The 14,706-nt window shown below is 41.4% G+C and overlaps 1 protein-coding gene across 2 annotated transcripts in view; it reads right to left on the minus strand.

Annotated features, from left to right (window-relative positions):
• Positions 1-2,073: 2,073 nt before the first annotated feature.
• SH2D1B (SH2 domain containing 1B) overlaps positions 2,074-14,706 on the minus strand; it is a gene marked incomplete at both ends in the record, with an annotated part of 32,801 nt that continues 20,168 nt past the window's right edge. Inside the window, 3 exons of one of the 2 annotated variants that reach the window (XM_079696952.1) lie at positions 2,074-2,111; positions 3,822-3,978; positions 6,234-6,297. In XM_079696952.1, the coding sequence (XP_079553078.1) occupies positions 2,074-2,111; positions 3,822-3,978; positions 6,234-6,297 (259 nt within the window). Of the gene's footprint in view, positions 2,112-3,812; positions 3,979-6,233; positions 6,298-14,706 lie in introns of both variants that reach the window. The other variant, XM_079696951.1, reaches the window with a different exon arrangement.

The raw sequence follows: 14,706 nt of genomic DNA on the forward strand, positions 1-14,706 counted from the left end.
TAGGGATGAAGGGAAGAAAAATGAAATAAAACAAGAGTCTTGTGTGATGGTGGTAATGAGTTATGAAGAAAGGAATGTGATTAACTCTACTCTCCATACCTAAGTCACTTGGACCACAGCAGAGGGAGGACTGTTTGAATGTAGGATAGCTCCAGTGGGTTCAGAGTTCTTTCTTATATTTGGCGAAAACTGCCCTCCTATAAACACCCAGCCATTGGTCTGAATTCCACTGTCTGGCATTGTACCCAGTGAATCTTAATGCTCTTTCACAGAACAGCACTTACAAATACTTGAAACGACTGCTTTAGTTTAAGTTTTCCCTCATCCAGTCCCACATACTCAGAACTTTCAGCTGTTCTTCATATGACCTGTTCAGGGTCTTCTAAATTTCAGGGAACTATAGCATGACATCCACATCAGCTATTAAATGTGGCTTGCTTCGTTTGAAATATATGCTGAAAACCCACTGGGACCAAGCATCATGTAAGGTGCTACACATAGCTGCTCAGAAAAAAGGAGATCACTTCCATGAGAGTTATAACTGAAAGGTCTTGAATTAATAGTCACGTTCTACTGGATTTTGAAATGTATAAAGTTCAAAGAAATCTCTGCTATCCAGAATAAGTGGCCACATTTTATGTATATTGATTTATTCAGTCATTTATTTAAGAAATATTCACTGAATATATTTTCTGTGCCACGGATTGCTGCAGGCTCTGACAACTGGAACATGCTTCTTTGTACCATGGAGAAAGGATCAAAGACCCAGGACCCTGGAGAGCAGGTTTGCTTTTCCGAACCAACCAGAAGGATTTGGCCCCCTCAGCTCTCTGAATATGGCTACAGTGCACTTCTTCTCTACTATGGTTTGCTGTGACCCAAAAGTCAGAATGGCTCGTGCTTTGGGGTTCCAGCCACAATGTCTGCTCATGTTTCCTAGAGATCTAAGTTCCTCTCTTTAATAACTTTAAAAGATAAGGCTAGTGGGGTGAAATGAATCACTACGGTTTGAAGATGGGTGATAGAATGGGCATAGAATTTGGTACATTCCACACTAATCAGGTCTTAATTTAAAATGTGAACTAGCAGAAAAATTCAAAGGGCCTTAGAACCAATGCGACAAACCCTTCAGGAATGAGCTTCTAGTCAGTAATGTCTCTAAATGGGGCACAGCTCTGTGCAGCATGCATTGCTACGTGCTGTGGAGGGTTCAGGGAAGACCCAACCATGCTTTAAAACTTAGTTGGGAACAGGAATCACACCTTCAAAATCCCCGCACGTACCACAATGCAAAACCACATCCCTGCTGCTGAAGTGGTTAGTGCATAAATGAAATTAGGCAGAATCAGAGAGGAAGTGTCTCCAGGGCAATATTTGGCAGGGATCAAGATTAGAAAGAAGGCGAGTAGCCCAGGCAGAAGGGAGAAGTGTGCATGAGTGGGTCAGGGCTCCCACCATGACCAAGAGCAGCACAGGCAGGTGCAGAGAATGTATTGGCTGTTTTGGGAGGGCTGGGATCCTAATCTCTTGCTGAAGCTGTATACTTGTCCATCACTCCAGGGCTCCCCAACTCCACTGGACATAACCAGGCTCAGCAGAGAGGCTGGGGCATTGTGTACCCTTCTGCTTAGCCACTTGTTTTATAGATGAAGAAACAGAGAAGGAGGAAGAGGTTTGTCCGCAGTCACAGAGCCAGGACTGGAACTCAGGCTTCTAACTAGCAGCCAGCGCTCTCTCTTCTCTCCCCTCTGGTCACGTGGTTGAAAGGGGCACGTCAACTGTGATGTAGTGGTGGCGCCTTTAACAAGTCAAGAATAGGTTCAGGCTGTCCTATTGCAAGAAAGAAGAGTGAGAGGGGAAAAGGGGTTTTGAAGCTGCTCAAGGTGTATGCATGGGAGTTGGGGCAGGGGGAGTGATTTCTCTGAGACTGGTGGACAGTCACTCATACCAGGAGAGTCTGAATTGTCCCCTAGAGTTTGGCCTTGCAGACCTACACCTGCAGGAGAAGCAGGGTCACTGGTGAGAGCTATCACCCCATCTCTTCTATAAGTGCTTTGTCCAGTCTCCTTATCTTCAAGGCAAGACATCCACATAATCGCTGTTACTGTTCTCTGGGGAAAAAAAAAGCAGAAGACCAGCCATGAGGCTCAACACCCAGGAGTCACACTGACCAACACCCGTCAAGGGAAAGACTTCTCCCCAGGCAGAGGGTGATCTTGATGCCACATCAAAGTGACACCTTCAAGGGCTGGGGTACCACAGGGAGCTCTCCTGGCAAAATAGGGGGTCTGTTTATAAGTGGAACATCAGAGTTTCCAGGACCAGATGCCTCCACTCACCAGCAGAACACCTGTGCCTCCCTCAGAGTGAGAACACCTAAGGCTTGTTCTAAGGAGGCCAAGGGAAAGGGAGGAAGAAGATGAGCTAATGGGAGGAAGTTCCTACTTTGGTAGCTGAGGATTTGGGAGCTTGCTCTGCCAAGGCTGACCAAGCATGGACAACTGGTATGGCGAGACTCTCGCCCAGTTCTTGGGGACGAACTCTAAAGGGTTCTCCTGTTGGAATTTGTGGTTATTTTTGTCATCACTGAGACAAATACTACCACCACCCCAAGCATCCTGAGCAACTCATCTGGGTTTGCCTGAGGACTGCAGCACAGGTACATCCCTGGGTTTCTACTCTGCCCCCTTTTATTCTTCTACGTGCTGTGGAGGGTTCAGGGAAGACCCAACCATGCTTTAAAACCTAGTTGGGAACAGGAACCACACCTTCAAAATCTATAAGTTATGGTAGAAAATGGCCGTGGGACTACATCTGCAGCTGAACCTATAGGAAGCGGGTGCATGGGTTGCTTCTCCTCTGGGTGCACACTCCTCTACGTGGCAGAAGGGGGACAGAGAAAATGGTAGAGGAGGGTTTTTTGGGTTTTTTTCCATAATTAAAAAGCCACGCTTAGTCTTGTTGGGGAGGTGAGAAGTTTGCTCTGGCAGTCTAAAGGGCAACTTTGCTATAGACAGAGTACAATGGGTGTGGAGTGATCGCAGGCTCCCCAGAACTCTCTGTCCTGCACCCTTCTCCCTAGCTAGCACTTCTGCTCCCATCCCCATCACCTACCCACTGATGACTGAAATCCCTTTCATGGGGCTATCACCACACATCCCACCTTGAGAAGACAGGGTTAAACTGTAAATGTCTCAGGAAGTCTGAGTTAAATTCGAACTATGTTGTAGCTGACAGGTACTAGATTCTCTTCTGGGAGCAGACTTGCAGGGATGTAAGCAAGAGTAGCTGCTTGGGATATGATCTGGATTCTCCTCACTCAGATTTACTGACCATCTCTCCTTTTCCACCATGGCTTAATAACTTTTGGGGTGTATCTGAAATAATTATTCCCCTAACACTATATAAATGAATGCTTAGCAAATATTGAGCAAAATGTAACAGGATGAGGCTTGGGGAGAGGGTTGAAGCAATTTTCTCATTTGAAAATTCTGCTCGTTGGCCATCTATTCCCAAACCTGTGTTGTTTGCACAAGGTCACAGAATGAGTTTGAAGTCAGCTCTTGGAGAGTGCTCAGGAATCACTCTTGCTCCCCGGGCTGTACAAGCACAGAGAGCTCTATGTGTTTGCCACCTCCAGGAGCTCGAAGGCACCACTTCCCAACAAAATGGAAAGTGCTCTTCGTAGGATGAAGCTTTTTAGAGCTAACATCATAGAAAGGGGAAATTATCTGTATCGGTTCTGCAAAGTAGGCCAGTGGTGGAAATGGGACTAAGGTTCCTGTCTGGCGCCCGTGTGAAAGTATTTTTACCATAAATACCATCCAGCTCTATCTTCGATCTTCTCCATCTCAGGCAGGGAGAGGTTCTCTTTATTGGCCTTAAAAGGTGAACCACCAGCCCTTGATTTGGTTTTTCGAACTTGGAGATCAGTTCCTCTAGGTTTGGAAAGATCTGTCTTTGAGCGCCTTCCACGGTCTGCAAAAATGCAAGATCACTCATCATCGTGCAATTGTGTGTGAAAGATGACACTTCTCAAAACAGTGGTTTTCAGGGCTGCCTCTGAGCGGTGAATTGAAAACAGGTGGCCGACACTTCTTGTGTGGGAGCTCACACCGTACGCAATAACCAGAAACCCTCCTTTTTAAAACGGAATTCTGACTTGAGCTACTCTGAGTAAAGAAGATTAACAATCAAAGGTCCCCACCTCAGTCTGCAGTATCGAATGAGCCCCCATTCTTGGCAATTTGGGAACAGTTCTTGTAGGTACACTGTGGAGCGTACCCCTCTAAGAGCTTATGTCAGAGTGTAGGGGACTAATATGGGAGGACTTCTGATGGGAAATGCAAAATATGCAACTTACATACTTGATGAATTCAGACTCTCCATAAGAGGAAAACAAGACAAAAAAAGTCCCGATTTAAATTGAAAATGGGGATGTCAACATGACTCAGGTAAATTGTGAATAGTTGTTTTCTCTTTACCACCTACAAACCAAGTACAATTTTCTAATATAATCTTATAGAAATAATTTAAAAACACAAGGGCTTCCTTGGCTCTTATGTATTTGATTTTCTTAATGATCACTGTGGTTCTCTTAGGACCACAGTGTTGTTCTATAGAGGGGTGGTGACAGGAAGGCTCTGTGACCTGGGGCGTGGTTAACCTCCATGACAGAGATGCAGGCTGACATGGAAGTCGGCTCCACGAAAGGCTGTCACTTCAGCCCAAGGTAGCATCCAGCACAGGCCCTGATACAGAGCTGCTCCTCAATGAAATGCCCCTCTGTGTCTGTTATAACTGATTTGGATGCCTCTCTGTTTTGTTCAGACAAGAGACAAAACGGGGTATTAAGGAATTATCCAGAATTTCCCAAAATATGTGCAGCAAAGAAATAAATGTTTTAAATATGTTGCTTTAAAAGCTGCAAAAATATTTTTTAATTTCCATATATAACCTTCACCCATACCCCAAATGTTAACATTTTATTGTATTTGCCTTTCATTCTCTCTTTCTAAATATATATGTATACATATATGTATTCTTTTTTTAAAAAAATTATGAGAGTAAGTTGCTGACATGATATCCCTTTGACCCTAAATACTTTGTATTTCCTAAAAAGCAAGAACATTACATATCCACACTAAAATGAGGAAATTAATCCTTTTTTGTTTTTTTTCAGGTACATTTCTAACTAAATGAACAGACCTGACCAAAGACAGTTTAGAATATCAATGGCCATTATAGGGAACTTTTTTTTTTTTAACGTCTTTATTGGAGTATAATTGCTTTACAATAGTGTGCTAGTTTCTGCTTTATAACAAAGTGAATCAACTATACATATACATATATCCCCATATCTCCTCCCTTTTGTGTCTCCCTCCAACCCTCCCTATGAGGAAATTAATCTTGATGCAATACTATTACTAATCTACAGACCTGATGCAGATTTTGTCAATTGCCTCAATAATGTCCTTTGTGGCAAAAGAAAAATTACGTATGTGTGTGTGTGTGTGTGTGTGTGTGTGTGTGTGTGTGTGTCTGGGGATCATTGTATATTCTAATCTCTTTCAGATAGTTACAATGAACATTAGCATATTGAAGATTCTGAGAAATCCTGCAGTAAAAAAATCTGCTTAACCTTTATGCAAGTGTTTCAGAAAGATTATTTCAGGAGTCTATGTTAGTAATTAAAGATTCAATGACATTTATTATACTCTATTTCCTACCAGAGAAGTAACTTCAAAAGAAAAAAGGTTTTTCTGCTTAGCTCTCAGTAAACCAGAAACATTAAAGAAATCCCTAAATTACCAGTTGACTGATGCTCCTCTTTGCATTTTCATTCAGCTATGGTGTCCCCGAATGTTGACTTCTTAAACATTCGGACCTCTCCCCACCTTCTCTTTCCACTCATCTTGTTCGTTGTTTAGTCTTATAATTTGACAGTAGTCTTATATGGAGTTCAGGTTGGTATATTTGACCCCTGGAGGAACTTTGTGCCTCTACACTTTTGAACAACAGCCTTGTTTTTCTTGAAAATGGAACCCAACTCTAGTGCATTCCTATTTCTCTGAAAGAAAAACAAGGTCAACTACTGATCTGATTCTAACTCTCCACAGTGCTTCCCTGTTTAGAATGCCTCTTCATGGCATCTCAGGTTCAAGAGATGTTCTCAGGTTTTTCTCCCCCCAGCCTGTGTTGTTTTTGTTATAGGAGTTCTTGTATGTTCTTACCTGTATATTGTAATACCCATGTTTCTCTTTGAAGATTCGGTATGTGTAGACCAAATTTTTAAACCTGTGGAAAGATAACTGTGTGAATCACAGTGTTCTTATATGCAAATCCAGGTAACATCTTCCACTGTATTTTGTGTGCAATGTCTTTGTCAATCTTGGATCCCAAAAAGAAACTGATAATTTTCAGGCCTTCTCATCTGTGGGAATTTGAAAGAGAGGTTTTAAAATGGAGACCTTTATTCTGTGGTGGACGTCTGGGCTGTAGCAAAGAGAACAAGGAAGAACTTTTACAGTTTCCATTGTCTTGGTATTTCTCTCTAGTTTTTTCACTTAGCCCTAAGTTGATACAACATACAAAACACCATCAAGCCATTCCTGTGTTGTTTATTAAGTGACAGGTCATTGACCTCATTAGAGATAGTTAATGTAACTAAAATAGAGAAGGTTGGGAATTTTGTGCAAGGAAGTGATGTATTGTGCTCTTGCTCCTCACTGGAACAGGAGCCACTGGGTAAGTAATCTAACTAGAATTTAGATAACAGACTCAACTGAGCAATTTCCAAAACAGGAAATAACGTACATTACCATATTTCTTCAATTCCAAGATGTCATCAATTGTAGGATACAGTCAATTTAATAATAGCTTTTGAGGAGAAAAACACATACATTAAATGTCTCTATCAACTGTTAACTATGTTCTGATTCCAAAGAAATATTAAAATGTAAAAAATGAGGATGAACAACATTGACATGAAGTTCAAATTATCTGACTGATCGGTCCTCACCCCTTCACTTGCACCCATGCCAAAGAATCAGATGACCCATCTTTTGACTGAATTGGGAAGGCAGATAGCTATAGCTTTAAGGTACAGGAGATGTCATTGCTGATTGTCTGGCGGCTTTGACAATTGACTTCAAATCCCAATCCTTTTTGTGGGGTTTCCTGAGGCCAGAAGAAGCTAGTGGGTGTCTTTAAATCACATGACAAGCAACAAAAAGTTTTTACATGAATCCTTGTCTATATGTGACAAATTAAAGTATTCCACGGTCTGGGAAGAGGTCTCACAAGTGTCTTTTCACAGAAGTATTATTCAAATCGGGATCCAAACAAGGTCCATACGTTGCTTTTGGTTGCTCACATGGTTTCTTGAAACTCAACTATCATATAGCCTAAGTTAAATTCTTAAATAAATGACTTTAGTTTTAATTACATTGTTGTATTATCAGCCTAAGAAAATCTTTACTAGAGGAGTTTGAAAGAATAAAACAAATGGAGGTTCTATATTAATTAATCCAAAAGCCATATACTTCAGGTTAGAAAGACAGACATTGCTCAAATATAGTCTTATTCTTTGCAAAGTATTTTTAATGAAATAAGCCACATTGCAGTGATGCTTTACAAGAAATTGATTTACTGATCTTGTGATACCTATATGCATTTATTTTGGAATGTTTACCCCAAAAAAATGCTGTAAGAGATTACAAAGCAGTGAGATTAGTATCTATACAACAGCAATATTATTGGGTCAACATAAAGACTTATTGTAATGCCTCCTATTCTAATTATTATTTTATAGATGCCACTTATAAAACTTTTAAAAGGTACATGATTTTTCAGTGTGCATTTACACTCAAGGCAGTTATAAAGACCATGTTTCCCCTGGGCCTTCTGCCCCTGTCACCACGGTGACGAGGGAGCCCCTCTTTATCCCCCAGCACTCGCAGTCTTGTCTCCACCCTCTGCCTGGAATCCACTGGGCTAATCTCATCATGCCCTTTATCCCTGTTTGTTAGTCATTGCAAGAACCCCAGTCTCTCAGGATATCTTTTCTCCTGTTTTCTAATCCTACAAGGCTCTGTACAACCTGTATTGTGTCCTCTCCCCAGCTCCTGAAATCCTTCCATGTGTTCTCTAGCACACAATGTCTGCCATCATCAAAGTCTTCTATGTCTTCAACCTATTCTCTAATCATCCCTGTCACCTTCTCACTCTAAGGGAAACCTGGCTCTGTCCCACCGACACTGCTTCCCCGGGACCCCACTAAAAGGCTGCTGCTCTCTCCTAACTGCTGCTCTCTCCTCACTGCAGGCCTGGAGGGGAGGCCCATGTTCTTGCTTTTGCAGCTCTTCAGTGTTGTTTCCTGTCTCCAAACCCTCAGCTTTGAGCTTCATGTAGATTATATCACCTCCTACCCAATCAAGATGTCACTATGCTGACAGCTCCTCAGCTCTGTGTTACTGCGACTCGTTTCTCCAGGATTTAGCTCCTAGCTCACTGTCACTGTCTTCAGTACTATTCCTGACTAAATTGTTGGCAATTTCAATTCACATGTAGATTATCTTTTAACATCCCAATTTCTCAGTTCCTCGAATTCCTCTCCTTCAATAATCTTGTCTTCCACCTACATCGCCTTCTCACTCCCATGTTCACAACCAGGACTGGCTACATAATTTATGGGGCCTATAGAAAAAATGAAAATTTAACACCCCTCTTAAAAAATTATTAGGAATTTTGAGATGGTGACAGCAGAACAGTAAACCAAGTGCAGGGCCCTCTGAGTGTATAAGGCCTTGGGTGGCTGCATAAGGTTGCACGCCACGAAGCCAGCCCCACTCATAACTTTGACCTTGTAATTGCCACTATGGGCAACCCTCTCATAATGTGAATTTCATGCATCCCACTCTTTCTCCTGCTTCCCGCCTTTCCAGATCCCTTCCGCAACATTCCCTTGACCCCATAGACTTTCCAATCCATTGATCCTACCACTTTTCAGTGTTCTCACTCACATGTCTTCACTTCCTTCTTTACCCAGTTTAGATTGCTTGTCAACCATTACAATCACTCCCTTCAACTCCTTTATCATCTTTCACTTTATTTCCTTAATTAGCAGAATCCTGATTAAGCCCAAATCTCTACAGCTGTATGTGGCTGGGAGACACAGCCATGTTCACTGTTCTCTCTTTAAATGAATGACCACAAACCTCAAGTGGGCTCTTAATGCCTCCAGGTGATCAATTATTTTCCTATTCTCCTCAACAATGATTCTACACCATTTCCTTTCTTCTTAAAACTTCAATGTCTCATTCTTAACTGATGATTTCACCAAAAAGATTAAAACAATCAGAAGAGAATCTCCAGATTCCCCTCACCATAATAGCATAATAGCATCTACACGCATAGACTCTGCCTTTATTACCGTAGTTGAACTTTGCATGCTGCTCTGCAAAGCTAATCCCTCTTATTTCCACTGGTTGCCATCCACTTTCATCTATTCAAGGACATAATTCTAGCAATTTTTCCTCTCTCTCTGATGTCATTATTATTCTTTACACAACAGCCAGGGTGCTCCTTTTAAAAACTGTGAGTCAGATCATGTCACTCCTCTGCATAAAAATCTGGTCTAGTCAATTTTGAAAAAGAAAAATAAAACTGGTGTGTGTGTGTCTGTGTGTGTATGTGTGTGTGTGTGCATGCAGTGGGGTGCTCAAGTCTTAAGTCTTCTTATAAAGCTATAATTAAGATAGTGAGAGTGAAATAAATCAGAAAGAGAAAAACAAGTACTGTATGCTAATGCATGTATATGGAATCTAAAAAAAACAGTACTGATGAACCTAGTGGCAGGGCAGGAATAAAGATGCAGACATAGAGAATGGACTTGAGGATGCAGGGAGGGGGGAAGGGAAGTTGGGGTGAAGTGAGAGTAGCATTGACATATATACACTACCAAACGTAAAATAGATAGCCAGGGGACCTTCAAGATGGAGGAGGAGTAAGATGTGGATATCACCTTCCTCCCCACAAATATAACAAAAATACATCTACATGTGGAACAGCTCCTACAGAACATCTACTGAACGCTGGCAGAAGACCTCCGACTTCCCAAAAGGCAAGAAAATCCCCACATACCTGGGTAGGGCAAAAGAAAAAAGAAAAAAACAGAGATAAAAGAATAAGGATGGGAGGGAGCTGTGAAGTAGGAAAAGTTTCCACATAATAGGAAGCCCCTTCACTGGTGGAGACAGGGGATGGGTGGCAGGGGGAAGCTTCAGAGCCATGGAGGAGAGCAAAGCAACAGGGGTGCAGAGGGCAAAGTGGAGAGCTTCCTGCACAGAGGATCAGAGCTGACCAGCACTCACCAGCCTGAGAGGCTTGTCTGCTCACCTGCTGGGGTGGGCAGGGGCTGAGAGCTGAGGCTCAGGCTTCAGAGGTGAGATCCCAGGGAGAGGACTGGGGTTGGCTGCATGAACACAGCCTGAAGGGAGCTAGTGCACCACAGCTAGCCAGGAGAGAGTCTGGGAAAAAGTCTGGACCTAAGAGGCAAGAGACCATTGTTTCGGGGTGCATGAGGAGAGGGGATTCCTTCACTGCCCACAGAAGTCAGAGCACCACCTAAATGAGCTCCAGAGATGGGTGTGAGCTGCAGCTATCAGCTCGGACCCCAGAGACAGGAATGAAATGCTAAGGCTGCTGCTGCAGCCACCAAGAAGCCTGTGTACAAGCACAGGTCACTATCCACAACCTCCCCTCAGGAGCCTGTGAAACACACCACTGCCAGAGTTCTGTGATCCAGGGACTGGTTCCCCGGGAGAACACATGGTGTGCCTCAGGCTGTTGCAATGTCACACCAGCCTCTGCCACTGCAGGCTCGCCCCACATTCCAATTATAACTACTGTACCCTTCCCTCCCCCTGGCCTGAGTGAGCAAGAGCCCCCTAATCAGCCTCTGCTTTAACCCTGTACTCTCTGGGTGGGAACAGATGCCTGAGGGTGACCTGTGTGTGGAGGTGGGGCTAAAACCAAAGCTGAACACCAGGAGCTGTGTGAACAAAGAAGAGAAAGGGAAATTTTTCCATGCAGCCTCTGGAGCAGCAGATTAAATCCCCACAGTCAATTTGATATACCTTGCATCTGTGGAATACCTGAATAGACAACGAATTCTCCCAAAATTGAGGCGGTGGACTTTGGAAGAAACTGTGGGGTTTGGGGTTTGCTGTCTGCAACTGATTTGTTTCTGATTTTTATGTTTATCTTAGTATAGTTTTTAGCGCTTGTTATTGTTGGTGGATTTGTTTATTGGTTTGGTTGCTCTTTTCTTTTTAAAAAATTATTATTTAAAACATTTTTTATTTTAATAATTTTTTTATTTATTATTATTTTTCCTTCTTTTTTTCTCCCTCTTCTTCTGAGCCATGTGGCTGACAGGGTCTTGGTGCTCCGGCCTGGTGTCAGGCCTGAGCCTCAGAGGTGGGAGAGCCAAGTTCAGGACATTGGGCTACCAGAGACCTCCTGCCCATCGGCGAGAGCTCTCCCAGAAATCTCTGTCTCAACATCAAGACCCAGCTCCACCTAATGGCCAACAAGCCCCGGTGCTGGACGTCCCATGCCAAACAACTAGCAGGACAGGAACACAACCCAACCCATTGGCAGAGAGGCTGCCTAAAATCATACTAACTTCACAGACAACCCAAAACACACCACTGGATGTGGCCCTGCCCACCAGAAAGACAAGATCCAGACCCACCCACCAGAACACAGGCACCAGTCCCCTCCATCAGGAAGTCTACACAACCCACTGAACCAACCTCACCCACTGGGGGCAGACACCAAAGCAACAGGAATTACGAACATGCAGCCTAAGAAATGGAGACCCTAAACACAGTAAGTTAAACAAAATGAGAAGACAGAGAAATATGCAGCAGATGAAGGAGCAAGGTAAAAACCCACCAAACCAAACAAATGAAGAGGAAATAGGCAGTCTACCTGAAAAAGAATTCAGAGTAATGATAGTAAAGATGATCCAAAATCTTGGAAATAGAATGGAGAAAATACAAGAAACGTTTAACAAGGACCTGGAAGAACTAAAGAGCAAACAAACAGTGATGAACAACACAATAAATGAAATTAAAAATTCTCTAGAAGGAATGAATAACAGAATAACTGAAGAAGAACAGATAAGTGACCTGGAAGATAAAATACTGAAAATAACTACCACAAGGCAGAATAAAGAAAAAAAGAATGAAAAGAATTGAGGACAGTCTCAGAGACCTCTTGGACTGCATTAAATGTACAAACATTCAAATTACAGGGGTCCCAGAAGAAGAAGAGTGAAAGAAAGCATCTGAGAAAATATTTAAAGAGATAATAGTTGAAAACCTCCCTAACATGAGACAGGAAATAATCAATCAAGTACAGAAAATGCAGAGAGTCCCATACAGGATAAATCCAAGGAGAAAAACGCCAAGACACATATTAATCAAACTATCCAAAATTAAGTAAAAAGAAAAAATATTAAAAGCAACAAGGGAAAAGCAACAAATAACACACAGGGGAATCCCCATAAAGTTAACAGCTGATCTTTCAGCAGAAACTGCAAGGCAGGAGGGAGTGGCAGGACATATTTAAAGTGATGAAAGGGAAAAACCTACAACCAAGATTACTCTACCCAGCAGGATCTCATTCAGATTCGATGGAGAAACTAAAACCTTTACAGACAAGCAAAAGTTAAGAGAATTCAGCATCACCAGACCAGCTTTGCATCAAATGTTAAATGAATTTCTCTAGGCAGGAAACACAAGAAAAGGAAAAGACCTACAAAAACAAACCCAAAACAATTACAAAAACGGTAATAGGAATGTACATATCGATAATTACCTTAAATGTAAATGGATTAAATGCTCCAACCAAAAGACATAGACTGGCTGAAAGGATACAAAAACAAGCCCCATATATATGCTGTCTACAAGAGACCCACTTCAGACTTAGGGACGCATACAGACTGAAAATGAGGGGATGAAAAAAGATATTCCATGCCATTGGAAATCAAAAGAAAGCTGGAGTAGCAATTCTCATATCAGACAAAATAGACTTTAAATAAAGACTATTACAAGAGACAAAGAAGGACACTACATAATGATCAAGGGATCAACTCAAGAAGAATATATAACAATTGTAAATATTTATGCACCCAACATAGGGGTGCCTCAGTACATAAGGCAAATGCTAACAGCCAAAAAAGGGGAAAATCAACAGTAATACAGTTAGTGGGGGACTTTAACACCCCACTTTCACCAATGGACAGATCATCCAAAATGAAAATAAATAAGGAAACACAAGCTTTAAATGACACATTGAAAAGGATATACTTAATTGATATTTATAGGACATTCCATCCAAAACAACAGAATACACTTTCTTCTCAAGTGCTCATGGAACATTCTCCAGGATAAATCATATCTTGGGTCACAAATCAAGCCTTGGTAAATTTAAGAAAATTGAAATCGTATCAAGTATCTTTTCCAAACACAATGCTATGAGACTAGATGTCAATTACAGGAAAAAAAAACTGTAAAAAAATACAAACATATGGACGCTAAACAGTACACTACTAAATAAGAGCATATTTTTATCAAAGATCACTGAAGAAATCAAAGAGAAAATAAAAAAACACCTGGAAACAAATGACAATGAAAACACGATGACCCAAAGCCTATGGGATGTAGCAAAAGCAGTTCTAAGAGGGAAGTTTATAGCAATACAATCCTACTTTAAGAAACAAGAAAAATCTCAAATAAACAACCTAACCTTACACCTAAAGCAATTAGAGAAAGAAGAACAAAAAAACCCCCAAAGTTAGCAGAAGGAAAGAAATCATAAAGATCAGATCAGAAATAAATGAAAAAGGAATGAAGGGCACAATAGCAAAGATAAATAAAACTAAAAGCTGGTTCTTTGAGAAGATAAACAAAATTGATAACCCATTAGTCAGACTCATCAAGAAAAAAAGGGAGAAGACTCATCAACAGAATTATAAATGAAAAAGAAGTAACAACTGACCCTGCAGAAATACAAAGGATCATGAGAGATTACTACAAGCAACTATATGCCAATAAAATGGACAACCTGGAAGAAATGGACAAATTCTTAGAAAAGCACAATGTTTTGAGACTGAACATGGAAGAAATAGAAAATATAAACAGACCAATCACAAGCACTGAAATTGAAACTGTGATTAAAAATCTTCAAACAAACAAAAGCCCAGGACCAGATAACTTCAGAGGTAAATTCTTTCAAACATTTAGAGAAGAGCTAACACCTATCCTTCTCAAACTCTTCCAATTTGTAGCAGAGGGAGGAACACTCCCAAACTCATTCTATGAGGCCACCATCACCCTGATACCAAAACCAGACAAAGATGTCACAAAAAAAGAAAACTATCAACACTGATGAACATAGATGCAAAAATCCTCAACCAAATAATAGCAAACAGAAGCCAACAGCACATTAAAAGGATCATACACCATGATCAAGTGGGATTTATCCCAGGGATGCAAGGATTCTTCAATATATGCAAATCAATCAATATGATACACCATATAAACAAATTGAAGGATAAAAAGCATATGATCATCTCAATAGATGCAGAAAAAGCTCTTGACAAATTTCAACACCAATTTATAATAAACACTCTCC

This window comes from Hyperoodon ampullatus (assembly GCF_949752795.1).
Source record: "Hyperoodon ampullatus genome assembly, chromosome: 2".
NCBI lineage: Eukaryota > Metazoa > Chordata > Mammalia > Artiodactyla > Ziphiidae > Hyperoodon > Hyperoodon ampullatus.